The 24,048-nt window shown below is 46.0% G+C and overlaps 1 protein-coding gene across 2 annotated transcripts in view; it reads right to left on the bottom strand.

Annotated features, from left to right (window-relative positions):
- UBE2Q2 (ubiquitin conjugating enzyme E2 Q2) overlaps nucleotides 1–24,048 on the bottom strand; it is an 844,760-nt gene that overhangs the window by 350,946 nt on the left and 469,766 nt on the right. For both annotated transcript variants that reach the window (XM_085643780.1, XM_085643779.1), the window contains exon 5: nucleotides 147–287. In XM_085643780.1, the coding sequence (XP_085499906.1) occupies nucleotides 147–287 (141 nt within the window). The remainder of the gene's footprint in view (nucleotides 1–146; nucleotides 288–24,048) is intronic.

The following is a 24,048-nucleotide window of genomic DNA, read 5'->3' on the forward strand; positions in this document are numbered from 1 at the left end:
TGATCCCGATGGAGTGGGTTGTTTGTGCAAGTTAAGCCAGTTTCAAGTTACCAATTATTAACTCGGAACAGTGTTGCTAAACTGACATTGAAGTCTTATGTTTCAATTACTTAAATAACTTTCATTGGGTTGATTACTAAACTTACATTTAGGTGGTCTTGCCTCTGATTTTTTCTGATTTTTTCTAATATTGCAAGATTTTCCTTCTCAATGCCTTCATCTTCAGACTTTTTGCCATCCACGGGTTCTTCTTCCTTCATGTCATAATGATCCAAGTCTTCAATGTCCTGAGAGAGAAAACGGCAGATGAAACCGCTTAAAATATCTTCTTCACCTACACCTATGTATAGCCAGTTTTCAATCACCAAAACAGGCTTTTACATCTTCATCACTTTTTCACTATTTTCTCTAGCAGGGTTAAATGTACAAACCTTATTTTTAGTTATTTTATACATCAATAACAATTGCTAGTACCATAACAATCTCACCGTTCAATGTAGGGCCTAGCTGTGTTATATTTTTTTGGTTTGGTATAGAGTAGAGTTACTGAACACTGCTGGGCCATCCATTATAGCTTTTCTGTTTTCCCTCATTTGTACCATTTCTATTCTATGCCCATTTTCAGACTTTTCTTTTTTTACAACGCTGGGTAACTATAGTCAATAAGATAATTAAGAGGACACATTTGTCTCCATGATTGTTTAGCGTTGCTGATGCTTTAATGCCTGCAAAGTGCAACAATTGTTTTCATAATACACAATACAATCGGCAATCAAATAGTAGAAACACCTCGGCTATCTAATCATAGTCAGAGAAGGAGCTATGACTAGCACGTTGGAGGTCACACCGATTTGAGGCTCATCCAAGAATTCACCAAACCCACCAGTGAGGCCACGGATTCACCCCCTCCCAAGAACTCTGCAACAAGCTCAGCTCCTACTTCCATCGGAAAATCAAGTCCATCTACGACAACTTGAATGAACGGCCACCGGACTCTGAAACCACTCCCTCCTCCAACAAAGCCAGCCAAGCCACCATCTCTGCCTGGACCCCAGCCACCACCGAAGACGCCGAATCAACCATGAAAGGCATCCACTCAGGATCACCCAGAAATCCTTGCACTCCGCACATCCTCCTCAAAGCTGCCACCCTCGCACCAGTACAACACAACATCAAAACCTGTCTTTTTCACGACTACTGGAAATGCGCAGATGTCAAGCCCCTGCTCAAGAAGCCCACGGCAGATCCTTCAGACCTCAAAAACTACCAACCCACCTCCCTCCTCCCCTTCGCAGCCAAAGTTACAGAGAAGACCGTCAATGCCCAACTAACAAAATTAATCGAAGAGAACTCCATCCTCTACCCCTCCCAATCTGGATTCCGCAGCAACCACAGCACAGAGAACGCTCTACTCGCCGCCACAGACGACATCCGCACCCTCCTCAACCAAGGCCACACCTCGGCTCTGATCCTACTCGACCTCTCCGCAGCCTTCGACCTATCTCACACTGCACACTCGCCGCCAGACTCCATGACGCCGGCATACAGGGAACCGCCCTCGAATGGCTCCACTTCTTCCCCACCGGCAGAACCTCAAAAAATCAGACTGCCACCCTTCCTCTCCGAACCCACAGAGATCAACTGCGGAGTACCCCAAGGATAGTCACTCAGCCCTATGCTTTTCAAAATCTACATGGGCCCCCCCCACCCCCTTGCCGCCATCGTCAGCAGCATGGACTCATTAGAGTCACCTACGAAAATGACACCCAGCTCATCCTCTCCCTCACCAAGAATCCTGTCCTCACCAGACTCACCTTCTAGGAAGGAATGAAAGCTGTTGCATCCTGGATGAACAGTAGCTGCCTGAAGGTCAACTCTGAGAATGCAGAGATCCTCGGACCCTCACCCACTGCATGGGACAACACCTGGTGGCCAACCGCCCTCGGCATCGTACTGGACTCCTCCCTCGCCATGACCCAACAGGTCAACGTCGTCGCCTCCATCTGCTACAACACCCTCCACATCCCTCGCAAGACCTTCAAATGGATCCCCTCCCCTGAATCAAAAAAGACCGTCACCCACGAACTCATAACCAGCAGACTGGACTACAGATACGCCCTCTATGCCGAAATCAATAAATCTCTGCTCCACAAACTCCAGACCATACAGAACATCGCAGCCAGACTTGTCCTCGGCATCCCTCGACAAGAACACATCACCCAACACCTGCAAGACCTCCACTGGCTCGTCGCCGAGAAGAGAGTAACTTTCAAGACACTCACCGACGTCTACAAAAGCATCTACACCACTGGACCCCAATACCTCAACAAGAGAATCTCCTTCCACGTACCCAAGAGAAGCCTCAGATCCGCCGATCTCACCCTAGCCGAAACACCGCGCATCTACAGAGCCAGAACGGGTAGCTGGGCATTCTATAACATCACGGCCAACACCTGGAACGAGCTCCCGATCGACATCAGATGCGCCCCCTCTCTGTACATCTTCAGGAAGACCCTGAAGACCTGGCTCTTCAACTGACCGGCGCTGCTGCTCCCTCCCCCCCGTCCCCTTAGCGCCGTGAGACCCTCACGGGTGAGTAGCACACTTGACAATTCCCTGATTGATTGGTTGATTGAGTGAGATGGTGTTGAGCTGCTGCATATGCCGCCTTAGGTTCTGTATCAAGCGGCTATCCCTAAATATCGTACTTCTTATTTTTATATGTGAATAGATTGGCATCAACTTCCTGTAAATATACATGTACTGTTAGGCACTATCCGATTCAGTCTCGGGGTATCGACGTGGGTTAAACGATTGCCTATGTAATTTATAGGCAACTGATCTTTGGCTCACGTAGCCAACTTCATATTTAGGTATTTCTTTCATCTTTAATAATCAGTTTGAGAGATTGCCCTGGAGTTCTTGCTTGGGTACCATGAAAGTGTTATATGTGGCTTCTTCTGAAGGCACTTTCGTGCAGAAACGCGCATAGAGAAATAATTTGGTTTACAGCCACTGACTGCTACCTGAGAGAAAGAATTTAGCTTGCAGTCTCAGACTGTTATTGATTGTACTATATTCTATGGAGATAAATCAGTTTTCTGGATGAAATATTTATTATATATGAGAAAATACAAGATATCAGTTGATGAGAACTAATCTGTTCATGTCATTATGTCCATGAATTTTTGTCTTCTTTGTATAGTATGATTTCAGAGTGACTGCAGGTATGATTGCGATTTGTTTTTTCTTATTTTCAATATTTATTATATCTTCTTAGCCTCTTCAGTGCCCATGACGAGATAGTCTCGTCATGGAGCACGGTCGCGCTGTGCCCATGACGAGACTATCTCGTCATGAACCCCACCCACTAATAAAACGCCCGGCACAGGAGGGGGAAAGGGGGTGGCACAGAAGGGGTTAATAAATTAACATTTGTACTTGTTTATAATATGGTGTTTATGTCCCTGTATGTCTAGTTATGTTACTGGTCTTAGAATATATTTGAGTTGCCATAGGTGTTTGCACTCAGAGTTAACCCTGTAACTCGCACCCATTAGCAGGGGGGCCTTGTTATTTACATTATATCACATTGGCGGTCACACCGATTTGCAGCACTAAACAGCCTCAGTCAGAGACTACATTGAGGACGGCGATCAGAAGTGGCCTTCAGCCGGTTTATTTTTCAGCCCAAAAGAGCAGCGATAGACTTGCTATTCCATAACAAAATTTAAGCCTGCAAGATTCAAGCGGAAAATCCATGCACTCCTTCAGAAGGCGTAGGAAATCAATTTCTAAGACCTCAGGGGCCAGATTGCTAGGTTGACTGGCCTGGGAGACTGCTCTGGCCTTAAGTGCCTCTGAGAAAGCCAGGCCTGTTGGATAGCTTCTTGTGGGGGTTGATGGACATTTCAAGGAATGTGGAGTACCTTGGCAGTATGCATGTGGGGGGTCACCAGGATAAGGAAGAGACCTTCTTGCCGCATCTTCTGTACCATGTATGGAAGCAGTGGGAAAAGTGGAAAAGCAGAGGAAAAGATCCCTGACCAGCTCACCATAGTTTATTGCATTTGGACTGTAGGTACCTGGAGGCAAAGTTTGAACATTTTGTTATTAGTGATGAACAGGTCTATGTGTGGGGTGTCACAACGTTGAGGGGCTACAGTAGGACTTGTGGTTGGTGTTCCCACATGTGGACTTATTGATGCATCCTGTTGAGCAGGTCTGCCAGGTCATTGTACATTCCCAGATGATACTCTGCCTGATGGTGTATACGGTGGCAGACAGCTGAGTGGCAGGTCTCATGCTGTAATGATGAGAGTAGGGGAGAGTGCATGCAACCTGCTTCTGAATGTACTACATGGCAGTCGTTATATCAGTCTTGATAGGAACTACCTTGCTGCTAAGATGACCAGTTACCACTGCTAGGCACTTTGTGGAGACCCTTGGGGCTGTGGTAATTGCAAAGTGAAGCACTGTGAATTGGTAATGATGACCACTTACCACAAAGCGGAGGTAGCACCGGTAGGACGGATAGATGGTTACGTGCAAAAAGGGTTGTTTTAGGTCTAGGGCTGCCATGTAGTTTCCTTATAGAGGCAGAAGGATGAACCCTGCAAGGTTGTCGTATTGAAATGTTCCACAATAACGCACTGGTTGAGGAGCCCGAGGTCCAATATTGTCCTAGAGGAGCAGTCTTCTTGGAGATGAGTATGTAAAGAGAGTAAACGCCCTCACAGAGGTGGTGAGGGGGCACTTATTCTTTGGCTGCCTCCGGGGGAGTCCCTGGACCTCTTCCTCTATTCCCTGCTGAGGGTATGTGTGCGGGATGGGATGTTGAGAGGGGCTGGGAGGGAGTAGCAGTGGGGAACCACCACCAGTACGCAATGATCTGATGTTATTACCTCCCACAAAGAGGATACCCTCCAATCTCCCGACAACAGGTGATTTGTGATTGGGGGGAGGACAGAGGGGGGGGTTAGAGGCAAAACAGTATTTAGTGGTGGAAGCTCCTTTGCAGGAGCTGCCCCTCCCCTGCCCTTTTTTGGTTATTGCCCCTCCGGGACTTCTGGTGTACCCCCTGCTGGTGGAAACGATGCCCCCGTCTCTGGTGTGAATAGGTGGGATCAAGGGAGTAGGCCTTGGCACCTCTTAGAGGCTGCTGCTTCTGAAATGAGCCACTGGAAGCTGAAATTTGCAGGGCATCGATCAATTTGGCAATATCAGTGTCCTTCTCCAGCATCTCAACAACCTGAGGTCCATACAGCGTTTTTAGAAATGGGGTTTCTGGTTGGCTATGGCATGCACCTAAGCCAGGCAGAACCCACCACTCAAGTCAGGGTAAGGGAGTTACACACCCAGGATAACCCCTGCTCACCCCCTTGGTAGCTTGGCAGAGCAGTTAGGCTTATTCCAAAGGCAATGTGTAATGCATTTGCTCAACAGACACACACCAGTGACACACTAGGAACACCACAAAAAAGTCTCCACACAAGGTTATATAAAAATATCCTTTGTATTGTACATAAAACCCTTTTAGACCAAAATCACATAAATCACTGTGCCACTAGGCACTTGTCATGACGTCACATAGATCATAAAATCACTTTGCCAGAAGGCAATTGTCATACGCCTAGCTGGTAGTGCACTCAAGTAAATACTTATAGGGTGTACACGATACAACACATCATGCAAACATTTTGCATAACATCATAGTTTTGCAAATAAATGCAACTTCTCAAATAATGGCTGTTATCCTGATAAAGGCAAGGTATACACTACATGAATCATCAAATCAAGGCATGGGTACCAAGCAGCTAGGGAATGCACAACACAGCAGACTTACTACCAGCATATCCACATGACCATGCGTTACAATAAACACCAAGAGTGGAACCTGCACTCCTATTATAGGTTATACAGTGACTGTGTTCCCCACAAGTAGGCTCCTGGGCCACCTGCTGACCTACAACAGGGAATGCAGTAATTTTGTCTTGCACAACAGGGACTCGAGTAGCAGGAAATGACCGCTCCTCAGGACAAAGGAAAGCAGGGAGGCAGTTGTTAAATCAACGAGGTTAGTCAGCCTTGGCCCCCCAGGACTGGAACTGCAGTTGCAGCTCCTCAGCCCCCCCCCCCCCCCTTCCAGGTATGTAGTAAGGGTAGGGTGCCTATGCTGCAGGGAGCACAGAGCCCTCACTGGGCCCCCACTTGTGTAAGTGTAGCTGCCCACGAGCGCGTGAGGCAGCTGCTGCCAGTCTCAAGTGATGCCGAATGGCAGGGAGAACTAAAGAAGCTCGGGCCCCCAGGCAGAACACCCCCCCCACGCTGGCAGCCCTCCTTCTGGTCTTCGATGCACGAGACGCGAGGAGCCGGATCCTTCCCGTGGAGCACGATGTGGCGGTCCGGGTTTCAGCTCCTGGTTCACAGGAAATGCCCTCTCCGGCGTCCCTCCACAGTGCGGCCTGACTCCCGTGGCGCTGCGCCGGATGCCAATGACTCGCCACCCTTGATCAAGGCTTCTTGAGTGGTTGGTGTCACGGTGGTTGGGGCTTCTGCTTCGACCCTCAAGAAGCGCCTGGCTCCGGTTCTTAGAGGTGATTCGGTGAAGCTGGGTCGGCCACTGATGTAGCCGCCCTATTCTCAGCTTCCAGTGCATAAAAGGCCTCAAACTACTTAAGCACAGTAGCTGCGCAGGGAGAGTCTTCCTCCACCGGAAAGCACAGAAAGGTTTTCAGTCACTCAAAGATGAATCGCTTCACCATGCACAGTTTGTAAGGACCCGTGGCATAGCAGTACTTCGATGGACAAGCCAGCACAAGGGTCCCAGAGCAAACTGGCAGCCCTCCTTTTGGCCCAACAGGGAGCACGTGAGCACTCCTGAGCAATCAGGTCCCAAGGCGGTTCCTCTTGGCAGTCCTCGGGTATCATGTAGAGCCAGCAGCATCTGGTTAAAAGCAGTGTCTAAAACATAGGGTCCAGCCCCGGTATTTATACCCCTAAAGTTTTTGTTCTGGGGGGCACTTCAAACAACCTTAGAAGAGCACAACACCCCCATTCAATCCAAAGCCCTGGCTCCAGACACACTACAGGGGGGCAGAGATAGCTTTGTGTAAGGCAGACACCGCCCTATTCGGGTGTAACTCCTCTTCATGTAGACCAGGTCTATTCAGGTGCAAGGGAAACTGCTCCCACCACTCTAAATACGGCCAAGGTCTATTCAGTCCAGCGCTGCGTCACCCAGGAAAGGCATGACACACCTCAACACCCTTGTGACCGTCTAGAGGGAAAGCACATCACCTTCTCCTATCAGTCCAAATCAGATGGTGAATACACAACCAGGCAGGGCACAAAGTCATAAGCACACAGAAATGCCTACTTCTAAAAGTGGCATTTCTAAAATAGTAATCACAAATCAGCTTTCACCAATAAGCAGGGTTTACTACTACTATTCAAAACAAACATAATATGGTCATGCTACACTATATATATATATATATATATATATATATATATATATATATATATATATATATTTTTAATAGAGTTTTATATAGCGCAAACTAGACCCGAAGATATCAGGTATCAGAGCGCTTTACATGAGCACCAGTTCCGTTACAGATGGACACATTCATTTTTTTTTTTTTTTAGGCACGAGGAGATTAAGTGATTTGCCCAGAATCACAGGATGTTGAGCGTTGATGCCGAGACTAGAACCCGGTTCCCAATCTTTGAGGTTGACCGCTCTAGTTGTAAGGCTATATCCTCGTCTCTCATATCAGACATTACCACTGAAACACATATCAAGAAATTCCCAATGCATACCCAGTGCAGCCTCACAGCAGTGAGAAACCAACCAGGCTACACATTGGGCTGCCCATAGGGCTACCCAAGGTTTACCTTAGGGGTGACCTATATGTATTAACAGGGGAGTTTTTGACGTGCAAACACTAAGTGTCACGTCACTGCGGCAGTAAACTGCGTGTGCTAGACCTGCACTGGCAGAAGCCTGAGACAGGTTTGAAAGGCTACTTTGGTGGATGGCGCAAGCAGTGCTGGAGGCCCACCAGCATTTAATTTACAGGCCCTGGGTATATGAGTTACCACTGTACAAGGGACTTAAGAGGTAAATTAAATATGCCATACAGGTGTAGACCAATCTTACCAAGTTAACAAGAGAGCAAACGCACTTTGGCACCGATTAGCAGTCAGAAAAAATACAGAAGTAAGGCAAAATGTTTTGGGATAACCCTGCAAACAGTGACGGTTCCAACACAGGTGTTCCCCAAAGGGCAAATTGAGGAGGAGTTGTTGAACCTCAGGCTTAAATCCAGAGTCAGAGCCAGGCATGGTATCAGAAGACGAAACTGGTGTTAATCCCCCGGAGTTTGTCTCTGTGGCATCAAGAGACCAACAAATGGTAGCGCTGGAGATGGTCTTTCCCTCGGACGTTAACTCCTTCACATTTTAGTCTTTCCATGGGTAGTCTGTGGCCCTGGGTCAAAGGGTGAGTCACCTTTCAGCAGTGCTAAAAGGACTGCCTAGATCATAGAGGAGTGTGAACATTCCTCTGGTTTCTGTAGTGGGGGCAGTGTAGGTGGCATACATGATTGTGGCGACGATGCAAGTAGAGGAGATGTAAGTGGAGCTTAAGAGGGAGGACTGGCGTCGCAGTCTCCATGCTCCTTGTGCATGAGGGGATGAGGGAGGGTCCCATGCGGGTTCCTTCTCAAATGCCAGTCTCCTCTTTGGTGGTTTTGGCAGTGGTGGCTTTTCCAGAATCTTCCCAGTAAGGAAATGAATAAAAAGGCACTTCTGTCTAACATTGACCTCCTCTTGCAGTATCTTGAGAATCGGCGGCTCCGAGCCTTTGGAGCTGGTCGTCGAGGGTGTTATCGGCATAGGCGATGGCTGCAGTCCTGTTGTCGAAGGGCTTTCACCTATAAATCGTGTTGAGCCTCGACTGTGGTCTTGCGGATTGACACCCTTGGTTGGATGCTTCTTCAAATCAGAGGCCTTCGGTGCCTTCAGCCCCAAGGAGGCAGAAGCCCAGGAAGCTGTGGCATTTTGTGCACGGTGCTCAACTCCCTCGGGTGCTCTGCCTTCACTTGTTGGGATACTTGCATTGGGTGTCTGGGCTAACAGTACTTCCGACTCTGGTGGACGTCTTCATTCAAGTGTCGCTAGTCTTGTAAGTCAGTGGAGCTTCTTCTTCCTCCTCCGGATCAGAAAAGGTGCCTCTGGACTGAATGTCGGCTGGTGCAGCAGGATGCCTGAAGGGCAGACATCCTTACCTATCTTGTACTTGAAGGGGTCTTCTTTGCTGAAGGTTGCGGGGGTGTCAGCAGCATACTGATGATACATTTTTCAGCCTGCCTAACGCCTCGTTCTTCAGTACCCGAGAGCTTGCTTCGACCAGCAGGCATGCAAGCTCCACATGAGGATACAAACCCTGTGGTCTGACCACGGATAATACACGTGGCACTGAGGAAAGTACTTTAAGGGAGTCTGATCCAAGGGTATCTGCATTCTCCAATGTGGAAATGATTGATGTGAGGAGGCACACAACTCCAGGGACAGAATGAGAGCACAGACTTTCAAGGACTCAATGTTTGGGCATTAGTCTCCAGATAGTGTTGTCGAGAGAAAAACACACACTGAGGTTTTCCAAGCTCTGGGTGTTGAAGATTCACTGTGTGGGCCTGAAGATACATGGAAAACACATGGAGTCTCAGATCCCTATTGTTTTCCTTCCACCATAGGGTATGTGCACCAATCTAACGTGGATTCATTGCCACTAAGAGCAGACTCACAGTGCATCCCGAGACTCAAAAGCCTCCTGCTAAAAAAACAACTTGCAAACTTCCCAGCTCAACACTTGCTGGCAACACATGGGGCGGGGGGTGTAAAGCTTTTCACACATATCTAGCACAGTCACACATGCATTACCACAGTGCAAATACCATATTTCATATTACTAACACATACAGTGTAACTTGCTTGCAAACACTCACTGAGTGGATTTGACCCCATATGTTCTAGTTATGGATATGAACAAATGTTTACAAATTAATGACAGAAAAAAACCAGCACAGTAACTATAACTGTAGAGCCACTGAAGTGCAGAAGGATATAATTTAGGTTTGCATTTTATCCTCACTATTCTGTTTCTGCCGAGAATGTAAAAGGTAATAGCACTAATAGTCCATGTTTCTTTCCTCACCAGCACCCATCCCTACAAGGAATTCTGCACATGCCCATCAAGAATAGAGAATCTAAAGTCTTGGGCACCTAGGAGGACTTTTGGTGCCAGTACATGCCTACACCTGTAAAAGCTAAAGCCACCCTACTAGTTTCCAAAGGCTGATTTGCACAGTATACGTCAAGCTGCCAGTCCAAAGGACACTACAGCCTGCCATTCAGTAAAGCAGCAGTCCCTGCCACCTTAACCAGCAGAACAGGTACTACTACCGTAAAGCACATCACAGTAGGTTTCACTACTAGTTGTTTTGTTGAAAGCTTGCCATTTTATAGCTGACCCTGGCTAGAAACAGTTAGCTTGCAAATAACAGACATGAGCCTCGCTTGGAAACACTGTGCCTGCTTGCCATGTACATTTGTCCTGATTTGCTCCATACCTACCGCTCCTTAACAAGCAATTTCACAGTGGAAATCTGTATTTGTATGCAGGACTTGTAGCATTGACTGTTTCTTTGAGCTGATAGCCTACACAGCCCCAAATATGTTGGCACTGTTGGATGGGGGAGGGGGCTTAAAGGTCTTTTCCCACACCCAAAAGGACCTGGCGATAGTTTGTCTTCACACCCCCTAGTGTAGTACAGCTCATACATGGAAAACTAGTTTGATTAGAAAGATCTATGTAGCCCATAATGTTTTGCAGATATTGACAGTCAATACTGAATAATGTACCTAAACTAGTTCCTAGTGGGGACTAGTGAAAAAAAACAAGTTACTTACCTGTACACTGTGGTTCTCCCGTATTGATATTTTTTATAGATTCACATGCTTGAATCTTCCCCGTCGTCGTGGTGGGAGTCCCACGGTAAGAGTAAAATAGCAGTATTAAAACTTTAACATTCAAATGCCCATAAGAATTCACTAGCTTTAGCAACCTATCACCAATGTTATAAAACATCCAAACTCCAGCTAATCAGAGCTTAGACCATATAATCTCCTTCCCCTGCAGGCACCCCATACCTCAGATTTCAAGCATGAGTGCCACAAGGTAATAAAAGAGGTATGGAAAGTGAACCTGAAAAGGGAAAGAGGGAGGGTCGCTTGTGAATCTATGAAAGATATCAATACTGGAAAACCACAGTGTACAAGTCAGTAACTTGTTTTTCTCCAGTATTGTATCTTTTATAGATTCACATGCTTGAATCAGAATAGCAAGCAGTACAAGGGTCAGAGGCAGCGGGCAAGGTGAACCCCCCCACCATGCGACCCAAAAACTAACCACTTATGGTAATCATAAAGAGCATCTAACATTAACTCACAATAATACATATATATGCTAAAACATGAAAACAGAAAATATTCAAGAACAGATTAAATACTAGCATAACAACAGTACACTTGTATTGCAGAGGAGAAACGTAGAAGATCATACCTTATGGTAATAAACGTCGCAAAGTAGCTTGACCAACTGCCAAATCCGCCTTCTGCCAGGCAGTAATGCTTTGTGAAGGTATGGACGTTCGCCCATGTCACCGCCCTGCAGATATCAGGCAAGGACACTCCAGCGAAAAGGGGGGAGAATGCGGCCACCTTATGTGTGGAGTGTGCTGTGGCCTGGCCAACCAGAGGGTGTCCAGCCCTCATAACAAAAGAAACTAGCCAATGAGACCCAGCGAACGATAGACGCCCACGTCAAAGCCTGGCCCTTCCTAGGGGCACAGAAGGCAATGAGTAACTGAGGAGATTTTTTGAAAAGTTGAGTCCTTTGCTAGTAGAATTTTAGACATCGTTTAATGTCCAGAGAATGGAGTGCCCTTTCAGCTGGCGAAGGAGCTGAAAAGAAGGAGGGCAAAACCACTGGCTCAATTAGATGAAATGCAGAAGGCACCTTGGGAATAAAAGATGGGTTTTTACGAAATATTACTCTATCCAGGAAGAATTGCAGGTAGGGCTCCATTGTTGTGAAGGATTTAATTTCACTACCGCGTCTAGCTGATGTGATGGCCAACAGGAATGCCACCTTTCAAGAGAGGTACTATAAGTTGTACTTGTGAATAGGTTCAAACGGTGATTTCATAAGTTGCAACAGGACAGTATTTCATTGCCACCACACTGGAGGAGGTCTTACTGGAGGATAGACCCTGATAAGTCCTCTCATGAACTCTTTTATTAGTTTAATAGACCACAGGAGATTGCCGCTAAGTGCACTCTGATGGAGGCATGCGCCAGACCAGCCTTAGCAAGAGATAAAAGATTAGGCAAAACGTCCTCAGGCAGCGTAGAAAGGGGATAGGAAGAGTGCGCGGTACACTATATACAGAATCTTTTCCACTTTGCCGAGGATGGAGCTTGATCATTCTGTAGTACTGTGTGATATTCCTACGAAATCGCTCACTGTCCGAACTCGGAGATGAAGAGCAAAGCCGACAAGTGGAGTGTACGGACTGGAGGATGAACCACTTGACCCTGGCTCATAGAGATTTATTTTTGGTTGGAAGAGAATTGGAGAAAATCTAGATAGGTCAAACAGCTCTGTGAACCAGTACTATCGCGCCCACGCCGGGGCGATTAGGATAACACAGCAAGGTTCCCGTTTGATCTTTTGCAGATCCTTTGGAATGAGAGGAAACGGAGGGAATGAGTAGACGAACGCTCCCTCCCAAGAGAAGTGGAAGGCAGTTCCTAGAGATCCTGGCTGAGGGAACCTGCTGGCAAAGAATCTAAATTTTTTGTTGAGAGATGCAGCAAACAAATCGAAGAGGTTGGAAACCCCCATCAGGGAAAACCCCCATTGCAACTGTTCGTTGTTTAGCTACCACTTGTAACACTGCCATGTGTCCCTGCTGAGGGAATCAGCCCAATTGTTTTGGACTCCGGGCACATGCTGAACCTGTATCGATATTTCGTGGGTTATCAGCCATTCCCAGATTTGATGAGCCAGGAATGAGAGAGCCAGAGATCTTGTCCTACCTTGCTTCAGTAGAAAGAACATGGTGGTGGTGTTGTCCTTGCGAATCAGGATCAATGACTTCCTGATTCTTGGCAGGAATGCTTGGAGGCCCAGAAAAACCGCCTTGAGTTCCAAGAGATTTATGTGACACTGTGCTTCATGAGCCGATCATCTTGGATCATCGTGGATCTGGAAAACATGCAGGTGGGCACCCCATCCGTCCATGGAAGCAACCGATGTCATGACCAACTTTGGCTTTGTCATGAGGAAAGAGGCCTTGGGAAAGATGGTTTCCGACTGTCCACCAAGACATTGCTGAAACCATCATCGTGTGATTCAAATGATGTCTTCGAATGAGCCTCGAGACTGCAGCCATTGAGCCTAGAGCTCCTCTTGGAGAGGCCTTATCCTTAAGCGACAGTGCGGAATCTGTGGGATACAGGAGGACATCATCCCTAGCATTGACTTGTATGTCCTTACTGAAATACACTTCTTTGCGGACAGACCCTTCATTGTCCTTTGCAGTCATAAGATCCTTTCTTTTGTGAGAAATGCTTCTGAGAGCGTAGTGTACAGAGTTGTTCCTACAAATGCTATCGACCTGGAGGGAGCCAGGGAGGACTTTTCCCGGTTAATTCTGAGCCCCAAAATAAGAAAAGAGCGAACACAGGAATCCGTCGATCTTCTGGCAGCTTAAAGCGATAGGGCCATGACCAATCAGTCCAGATAAGGGAATACCTGGTGACCGGCTCGACGTAGAAAAGCTGTCACTGTAGCCAAGCACTTGGAGAAGACTCTTAGAGCTGACTTCAGCCCGAAGGGTAGTACTCTGATTTGGTAATTGTTAGACGTTAGGCTTCCTGTATATTATCCTTGTTGTAGGTCTGAGAACTACCCTTCCCATAATGCATCAGAATGGTATGTAGCGTGTGCCTTCCCATACTGCACTAGGGTCCTATCAGCTGACCAGCACAGCTTATAAGCTTTAAGCAACCGGTCCCAAGGTGCTTGGCTTTGCTTCCTGTTTGAGCCACGCCCAGTTTCTCTTGGATTCCTACAGCCTCTTCCTCCGTCTATGGCTGTATCCTGTTGTTGCTGTGGAATTATCTTTCAGCTGCCTCAGTACACGCTGTTTGCCTTTGTTCTGAACCACAAACAGCGTGAGGTCGCGCTGTTTCCCTCGGATATTCCTTTCAATCGTTAGCGCGAGGATACGCTGGTCTTTATCTTTTGATTGCCTTCACCTGATAGCGCGAGGACGCGCTGTTCGTTGTTTTCCAACTATTTCAATAGACAGTGCGAGGACGCGCTGGTTCCAGATTTAACACACGCAAGCGCCAGGAAGCGCTGCATGTATTTGTTTTGCCCTGCAGAGATCAAGTTAACTCTCGCTCGCCACTGTTTGCAATATGCCTCCAGGACACGAAAAGACATAGCACCCTGGCGCGCTAATTTCTTGCATCGCCCTTATAAAACGAGACAACGTTAGGAGCCACCTTTTGTTTTTGTGAATATTCCTTCAAAGAGCGAGGTCGCTCTCCTACGTCAGAACCTTTATCCTTCCTCACATGTGGATGCTAGCACAAATCTGCACTGCATTATTTTTGACCTTTTTTTGGAGCCCTGCTGAAAGTGAACCACGTGAGTAACAAAGAGCTTGCAAGCGCTGTGAACTTTCAAAGCCTTATCTCTTTGGAGTACAATTTTATGTCGGCTTATCTGGCTTTTTAATTTTGTTCTGTGAAGATAGGCAGACATATGCCTTTGTCAGAATTCTTTTTGGATGCAATAGGAACTCTCTTTACAAGCTCCATTCTGATGTTTCCAGCGTAAGTGTGTGAAGGTACACATTGCTCTACCCTCTTTGAATTGAATTGGTAGTGTTGTCCGTCCACTACAAATCAGAGGTACTTACTGTGAGCATGGTGTACTGGAAAGTGGAAGTATGCGTCTTTCAAGTCCAGTATGGTGAGAAAGTCGTTCTGGTAGAGGAGCGGAAGTACCTGCTGAAGCGTTACCATGTGAAAATGGTCTGAGTGTATGTATGTGTTTAGGGGCCGGAGATCTAGAATAGGTCGTAGAGTCTCGTCCCTTTTTGGTATTAGAAAATATAGGGAGTAAACCCCCAAATTTTGTTGATTGACAGGAACGTGTTCTATTGCCTGTTTTTGTAGGAGGGAGATTACCTCCTGCTTTAGCAATGTGGAATGTTCTTGTGACATTGGGCGTTGCCTGGGTGGAATGTTTGGGGGGATAGATGTTAATTCCAGGCAGTATCCTGACCAAATTATTTGGGTCACCCATTTATCTGAGGTGATGGTCTCCCAGACATGAAGGAAATTTGTGAGTCTGCCCCCGACTGGAGTGGAATGGTCTGGGGGGAGCGGGGGGGAAGTCATTGGGTAGTAGGTGTGGTAGAACGGGCGTTGTTTGTTTTGCCTCTGCCCTTGTTGTTGTTACCGAAGGAACCGAAGGTTTTGTCGATGAGAAGCCGTGTTGATTGAAGAGATCGTGATCGAAACAATACAGCGATTGAGGTGAGGATTGCGCATCGATCGTCGAACTGGAAGCTGTTCGGAACCGGAGCGCGAAGATCACATCCGAGCTCGATGGCGGAAAAAAACAATCTGAGGATGGAGCCGAAGCCCATGCGCAATACGATCCAAAGGAGGAGTCACCGACCTCGTGACTTCCAAAGACTTTCCAAGAGGAAAAACAAACTGCAAAAATCCGGGCCCAACACCAGATGGCGATCTATGCAAAAGTGTGTAATCTGCAGCTCATATGCCTCGAACACTTAGTCTTAAACCAACTCATTTGTAGCTCTAGGACAAAAATGAATCCTTTGCAGTAAACACTGCTATAATATGTCTCCGAATTAACCTGTTGCTCAAGCCCCACAGGTTAGCAGTCTGTAGGACCAATGTTTTTGAAAACTTAATGCTATAACCAGTACAATATTTGGGGGTCAGATGCCAGCCCCAAAATGTTTTAGCATTACTGGTCGTTTAGCAAGAAATTGATGACTAAGCATTTGTTACCAACCTCCTACTAGTTCGAGAGTTTGAGTTGAGAGGTATCAGGACTGCTAGAACCCTAGAATTTTTTGGGATGTGTTTGAAGCATTTCCCCAAGAAACCTTGACCAGTGGAGAACCTTATCAGCGAATCATTAATGCAGTTAAGATAAATGCACAGTTATTTGTAGCCTTGAAAGAAAAAAGAAAATCCCACTTGAAGAGAACGCATATTATGACTGTGTGATACAGAATGGAGGGAGATGTGCTACCGCTGATCGATATACTGCGTGTAGCAACAAAGCACTTTCAAGACTTAGAACAAAAAGATAGTTGTTATAAAAACAACCAAAATTATGTTGAAAATTAATCATAAAGCAGTTTAGTGTTAATGGCTGTGGAAAATAAATTAGGGTTTTTATACAGCTATCCATAGATGACTCGCAAAGGGTTTCCCTTGTTTTTACTACCAATTTTATGTATAGGCTCCAAGCAATGTAGGACATGGCAGGGAAAGATGGGCAGCACTGGAAGGAGCCAAGCCACGTACTTGCAGCATGAAACACAAAGGAATACAACATGTGACCTCTAAGTGCAGTGTTTGCTAACAGAGAACGGCAGAAGCAGGGGCAAGCGAAAGCTCCTTCTCGGAGCCCATTTGAAATTTCCTCAAAACATTCCATTAACACCACAAGGGAGAAGGGTGGAACAGACATAGGGGTGTTGAGTAAAATCACGGAGTGTGGGAGGATGGAGCAGGAGGGGCTGTGCATGCCCCCGCCTTAATTCCTGGAACTGGGGAAAGTGAGAGAGCCCCTGCACGCCCCAAAGAGCCAGACATTCAACAGCATAAGAGGATAGTTTACCACAGATTATGCTTCTTACCAATATTGGTTCTGACTTTGTAAAAATGGAAACATGCCCTCGGTCTGCCCTGACAGCAGACGAAAATCACACATGTGCACATACAAACACAAGCACCACAGATATACAATGCCAAACTCCAGCATTCATTGTTCTTCAAAACCCTGACACAACCTTTTTTAGAATGACTCAATACTGAAACACTGCCCATGTGTATTCAAATTCCACTGATGCTAAGCATAGTCTATACAGATATGTAGTTTTAGGAAGTTTCATTCAGGTACACTTCTAGGATCAGCCTGGCTGATGAAGGGTGAAACCCCGAAACAGGTCCTAGGATGCTTGTTTCCGGTCCAGGGAAGACCTGGCATGGCAGTTCGGGCTGGACTGTTTCCATGAGGAACAGGGTCAAGACTGATTTGCATATGGCCAGGTCTAAAATGGGGAAGCATGATGAGCAAAAGAATGATGGATTTAACCCAGATCTCTTGACTGGGAGTGAATGTTTTGTTCTGCATTCAGTCCATCAAATGTGTGTCTTTCACTTCCTCGCCATAAGTGCGCCGGGTATGCCCAGATGTGGGTCCCTGGCTCACTGTGCCACTGGAATCAAGCTATCCTGGCTGATGAGGGGTGAAACTACGAAACCGGTCCTAGGATGCTCGTTTCCGGTCCAGGGAGGATCTGGATTGGCAGTTCGGGCTGGACTATTCCCATGAGGCACAGGGTCAAGATTGATTTGCATATGGCCAGATCTAAAATAGGCTGGCAAGGTGAGCAAAAGAATGATGGCTTTAACCCAGATCTCTTGACTGGGGGTGAATGTTTTGATTTGTTCTGCATGCCGTCCATCAATTGTGTTTCTTTTGCTTCCTCGGTGTAGGTGCAGCATCTCACCTGGATCTAGGTTGTTCCAAGCTTAGCCCTTTCACTTCTAAATTTCGCAACTGTAAGACTAATAGCCACCACATTTCCCACTGACATCAAGCATTCTGACAATTTCCAAATAAAACACTCAGAAAAAGAATATAACAATAGCTCTGAAGAAATGTTAATAGACACAAAACCCTTGGTTAATGTGTTTAGCGTTCATTTAAAGGATGGTCATCTGATTTGTCTTAAAAATAATGTAATGAACTGCTGCAGATGCCTATCGCTTAGGAGATTATATTTGTTTTTTTGTCTCTCCGTTTTGATTAAACAGGATACTCCCGGGTTGGGAAGGGAGATTAGGACTTGTATCATCCACAGACCAGAAACGTGCAGGGCAGGTCTACAACTGTGGTGGTGTAAATATGTGGTTTGTTCAAGTAGATGGTTGGTACCACTTCATTAACAGACTCAACCCAGACATATATGAATGATGGTCAGTTGCCTTTCCTCCCTTCAGCTAGCATACTGTGTTTGTCTCAGTTTAAAACATTTTTTTATGGTTTATCAGCTTCCGTGCTCTCATAACTCATTTGAGATTTCAACTATGGATGGATTTGCTTGCATTCCATAGAAGATCAATCTTTGAGTATCTTCTTTAATTTAAACGGTAGAGTACCTGCACTACTCAGGACTTGTGCAATACATTGAAAAGGAGAGTACTGACACTTCAAAATTGGAAATATGTACTCTGAAGTAATGAGTATCTGCACTTCGAAATTTTGATTTCAAGCAATGGTGAGGATCTAACTTCTTTGGTCATCTGGCGATCACAAGACTATGGTGCTCATTGCAGGCTAAATGGTACAGGTAAAGGTCACTCAGTAGGAAAGGTACTTTTCAGTCTTCTTGTTTCTTACAGCCACAGGGCATCTATGCTGTATGGAGGAAAGAATAAGCTAACCTTCAAATGTGTTAAGTGTCTTCAGTGAGATATGATACATCTCTAAAAACTGTTAAGCACTTATCAGGCGCTAAGCTATTTTTCATGGATTTCAGTTAGTGACACTCATGGGCAGTAGTTGCTTCCAATTGCTCTGTCATTTGCTATCCCTTCCTCTGCCCTTTGCTACCCATAGTCTTATGTGTATTGAGGAGTGCAACTGGAGCAGAAAGAAAACCCAACTCTTACAGCCGGTCTGCTATCTTCGGTTACCTATTCTTGCTATTCCTCTAGAGCAGAGGTGTTTAAACGTTTTTGCTCTGAACCCCCTAAGGAAAATGTTTTGACATCGGGCCCCCATCCAAAACTTTATGGCAAGATTTGGGGGAGCGGGAGTGGTACGGCTGAGCGCAGGGGGACTAGGAGTATGAGATCATTTCAAGGGTACTTTTCTGTAGCTCGAATTCTGCTCTAAATATGAGCAGTATAAAAGAGAAAATATGTCACTACGCAGAAATATTACTCCTATGCCTGAGGCTCAGAGTAGACTTTCTGGCCCTTTGAGTAATATGAACAAGCATTGGCATAGCCAATAGGTCTCGCTTTTGGGACCTTATATGTATTTAGTTATGCAGCACAATATCCTTGGTGCAACAACAACTGTTGCATGGCTAAACACATAAGGTCCCAAAGGCGAGATCTATTGGCTATGCCAATGCTTGTTATATTTTCAATTACTTCAATTCCATACATATATTTTTGCAACCTGTTCTCATCATAAATGTACAGATTCTCTGATCACAAATGTGAAACCTAATTAAAAGTGATGATTTAGTCATTTAGTGGGTATTGGCAGGGGTGCAGCAAAGGTGCTTTGGGTCCTAATACAAGCAATCAAATTGAGCTCCTTCCCCCTGGCTTTTAATTAAACAAATATATAAAAGACAAATAATATGGATGCAGTGGGCCCCTTCGTATCTAGGGGCCCAGCGTCACTGCGCCTGCTGGACCTTCGACAGCTACGCCCGTGGTTTTCTACATTCCTCTTTCGTATGTTAACACACTGCGTGCGGTTTGTTGCATAACAAATTTGATACAGTCTTGCATAGTCACATATGTTGCTTAAAACAGCGGTAAGATGCATTTCGACTGTAACAAAGTTCTTGCTCCATAAACATTATTTGACAAAGAAGTTGCCACAACGGTTGCTTTACGAAGGAGGGCAGCACAGCCCGATGCATTCCTATTGCGTGGACTGGGCGAGTCATTTCCTCATTAACCTCTCGCAAACTGCAGCCAATCATGGAGCGAGAAAAGTAGACTTTAGTTACTAGGTGTAGTTTCGCGTCCGCTTCATAGAAAAAAAAAATCACAAGCCTGTAGCTCCGCTCTTTTTGCGTTCTACCTCCTCGGCAGTAACTTCTTGCGGCTTGTAAAGGCAACTGGTAAGTGTCAATAAAGTATTATTGTCGTGCGCTACTTTAGTGCGTGATACATTAGACTTTGCAGTCGTTTCTTCTGCAGGTTTTTTCTTTTTTACACACTTGTTGGTTTATATCGGCTTGGAAGGAGTTCTTGCCTTCCAACCACCATCAGCAAACTTATCTTGTACCTGCGCTATTTTACCCCCGGGATGTGCGATTTTAGACGAGAGTTTAACTAGTACGAAAACTATTTCATTTTGTTCAAGGTATTGTATTTATGGAGCGCTTACTAGTTACTACCTCCATTTGGAGTACTGAAGCACTTAATTACTTGCACTTTGAAACAAGTGAGGTGGGGCGGTTTGCCAGATAGAGGGTGAAAAGAAATTATTTGCAATTAGGAGGTGTTTGCGGGCGACAGACAAGATGGCAGAACAGGTCCGAGCCACAGTGGGGTTCAGAAGTTCCTGCACGAACACGCGTCTCGCCGTCTGTGCAGGGAGGAGGGGCCGGGCTGCCTCAAGCTTAACTCTGGATTGCAGTCGACGTTCCTTATTTGGAAATGTGACATTCTTGTGGTTTGGGGTCTGTGCCAATGTTTTGTTAACTGTTTCTAGGGAGGGGGTGCGTCAGCTGAAAGCCGGAAGTGCGATTGTTCTTTTGCCTTCGCTAGTTGTGACGTGAGCTTTCAAATTAGACAGTGCAGCCTGATTTAAAATTGACTTCGAGGTAATATCTGGAATGGAACCTTCAACAGTTCTCTGTATCACGTTTAGACCAGTTTTGAGTCAATGTTGACGATAAAAAACAAGCATTGGCCGCGCAACCCGTCTGGGAGTTGTGTGCGTGCTAAAAACAAGTATTGGCCGTGCAACCCGTCCGGGAGTTGTGTGCGCGCGCAAAAAGTAAATTAAACAAGTATAGGCCACAAAAGTCATCGCGATCACGATTGCTGTGAAAGCGAAAGTGATCGCCATGACGCAGAAAGGCGTTCATGAGTGCTGCTGGCTGGCCTAGCGCATGGCGGCTGCGTGCGTGCACGCTCACATGCACGCAAGCGCTAGGCCAGCCAGCAGCACTTAAAAAACTCACATACAAAATGTCTCTCCGAGCCAGCGCATGAGCTGGGCTCAGCGAGACCGAAATAGGGAACAAAGTTCCACAGCTCCCCCTCCCAGTGCTGGGGCACTGTTCCCCGTGCAGTAAGGATGGCCAAAGCCCTAATACTAGCCACTCCACTCCACGTCCCAGTGCCACTGAAATTATGCGATTTTGTGGATTTTTTCACATAATTATGGATCGGTCACATTTGCCGCATAATCCATCATCTGGTGCATAAGCTGCAGGTTTTATAAAAAAAAAATTTCTAGCTCAAACGGATCAAAAGTTACTAAAATGTGGCGACATGTGGCCCCAAGTAATGGAAGGCCCTTGACAGAGGTTAAATTGTCACCTTTCATTAGCTTATTTCTGTATTTAGTAGTTAAACTGGTACTAAGGCGGCAACATATTTTCCCAGACAGTATTACCAAGTGAAAAAAGTACAAAATAATGAAGTAATACTGTAAAAAAATATGCCACATTATTCCACATATTTTGCCTTTTCTTGCATAATTTTGTCAACCCTAATTCCAGTGGCTCGGACTAAATCATTATGCAGCATTCTATCATATATTTGGTGTAACGCTGTTTTAAAATAATGATTTACATATTGACATTCACAGTACTTTCTGTTACAGGGTTGGACCTCGCAGATCTATATAGACACAAGCCCCTTTTTCCCAATGCACCCACCAAAATTCATTTCCGTAACTCTTTGGCCACATACACAAACATCTGCAGGGAGTGCATTAACCATTTGAGGATTAATTAGTATTATCTTGAAACTATTTTTTATTTACGTTACCTGAAGGTGAAAAAATAGCACAAAATAGTTCCAGAATATTATGCACCTTTTAATCGGGTCTTTGTTCCTGTCATGTACGTCAGCTGCTGTTTGTAAATGAAGACAGCCTGGATGTGCATTTTATAAATAAATTCACGGTTTAAAGCAGTTTTCATTTACAAAGTTGTTACTGAGGCATTTGCACTCCCTAGGAAGCCTGCCACGTCCCCCCAGGGGGGTGCACCCCAAAGCTTGAAGACCACCGCTCTAGAGCGTCTACGGCATTTGTAGTTGAGGAGTCCAAAAAGGAGACAATGGGTCAAAACTGTGATGCCATTGTTATTTGCTGTCACATCTGCAACCAGTAGTATTTTGGTGAATTGGTCTCCAAGTAATTTTCAGGGGTCGTTCATGCTTTGCAAATTTTACAGTTTAGACTTGAGGCGAATCAGACTGTTAGAAATGGGGGTCCCTAGTTGTAACCCCTGCTCAACCCCTTGGTAGCTTGGCACGAGCAGACAGGCTTATCCCAACGGCAATGTGTAAAGTATTTGTACAAACACTCACAGTAACACAGTGGAAACACCACAAAAGGACACCCCACCATTTTAGAAATGTGAAGTGTCTTTATCTAAGCTAAACAAGACCAAGATGACATAAATCCAAGATACACAGTTAAAAATACGACTTTCAAAAGCTTTCAAGAACTTGTACCATAGAAAACTATGGATGCGTGACTTTTCACCAGAGTACCTGTAGATGCGTCTAAGTTCACAAACCTAACAGCCGCAGCGTCGAAAAAAAAAAAAAGAAGAGAGATACAACACTCCTGAGACCTTGGGGAGGCGATGTGATAGTCCTGCGGCACGCGGTGAAGGTTTGCGTAGAATCCAGTTTGTAATGGGAGTGATGCGTCGATTCTTCATGACGGTTCCGGTCCGCGGGTGATGAGTCAGAAGAACTTGCTGCACAGGTACGATGCGTGGAAATCCGGGATGCGTCGGCGATCGATGCAGTGGCATCGAGCGGCGCTGCATCGTCCTCTTCAGCCACGATCCCTCGATGCATCGATTTCTGTAGTTCTTTGAGTTTCTTTTGCTTCCAGCTCCCAAACAGCAGCAACAACCTCAAGAGGCCCAATACTAGCACAGGCACCTCTTGGCAGGTCAGAACTCACAACAGCAGAGTGCAGGTGAGCTGGGGGTGAAGTCTTCGTGTCCCTGAGACTTCAGAACAGGAGGCCAGCCCACTTTGGGCCCTTGGAGATCTCCTCCAAGCAGGGGACACATCACAGAGCAAACTCCTTCTCCTTTCCTTGGCAGAAACAGTAACTGCAGGCCAACTCAAGACACACAGCAAGGGCAGTACTTCTCCTCAGTCTCTCCAGCGCTTCACCTTGGCAAAGGTTCCTCTTGAATTCCAGGAATGATCTAAAGTCTGGGGTTTTGGGTCCGATACTTATACCCCAAACTGTCTGTTGTCTTTGTGCAGGGGGCTCTGAGTTCAGTTCAAATCAGTTCTGGGGGCACTCTGCAAGTGCACAGCAACATCCATTGTCAGTGTGAGCCTTGGATCCAGACACGCCACAGGGGGGCGGAGCCAGCATTGTGGAAGGCAGGCACAGCCTTATTTAGGTACAGGTGCTACTCCTCCCACCACTCCAAATGCAGATCAGGCCTATTCAGCCTAGTGCTGACTCCAGGAGCCACGGCACCTCCCCAGCCCCTGTCACTACAAAGCCAGACAGTCAATCCACAAACAGGCAGAGGCACATAGGATGGTTGAACAAGAAAATAGCCACTTTCTACAAATGGTATTTTCAAACACACAATTTAAAAACCATCTTTACTAAAAGATGCTTTCTTAAATCCTGAGTTCAGGGATACCAAACTCCATTTT

The sequence above is a fragment of the Triturus cristatus genome, chromosome 3_1 (assembly GCF_964204655.1).
Source record: "Triturus cristatus chromosome 3_1, aTriCri1.1, whole genome shotgun sequence".
Classification (NCBI taxonomy): domain Eukaryota; kingdom Metazoa; phylum Chordata; class Amphibia; order Caudata; family Salamandridae; genus Triturus; species Triturus cristatus.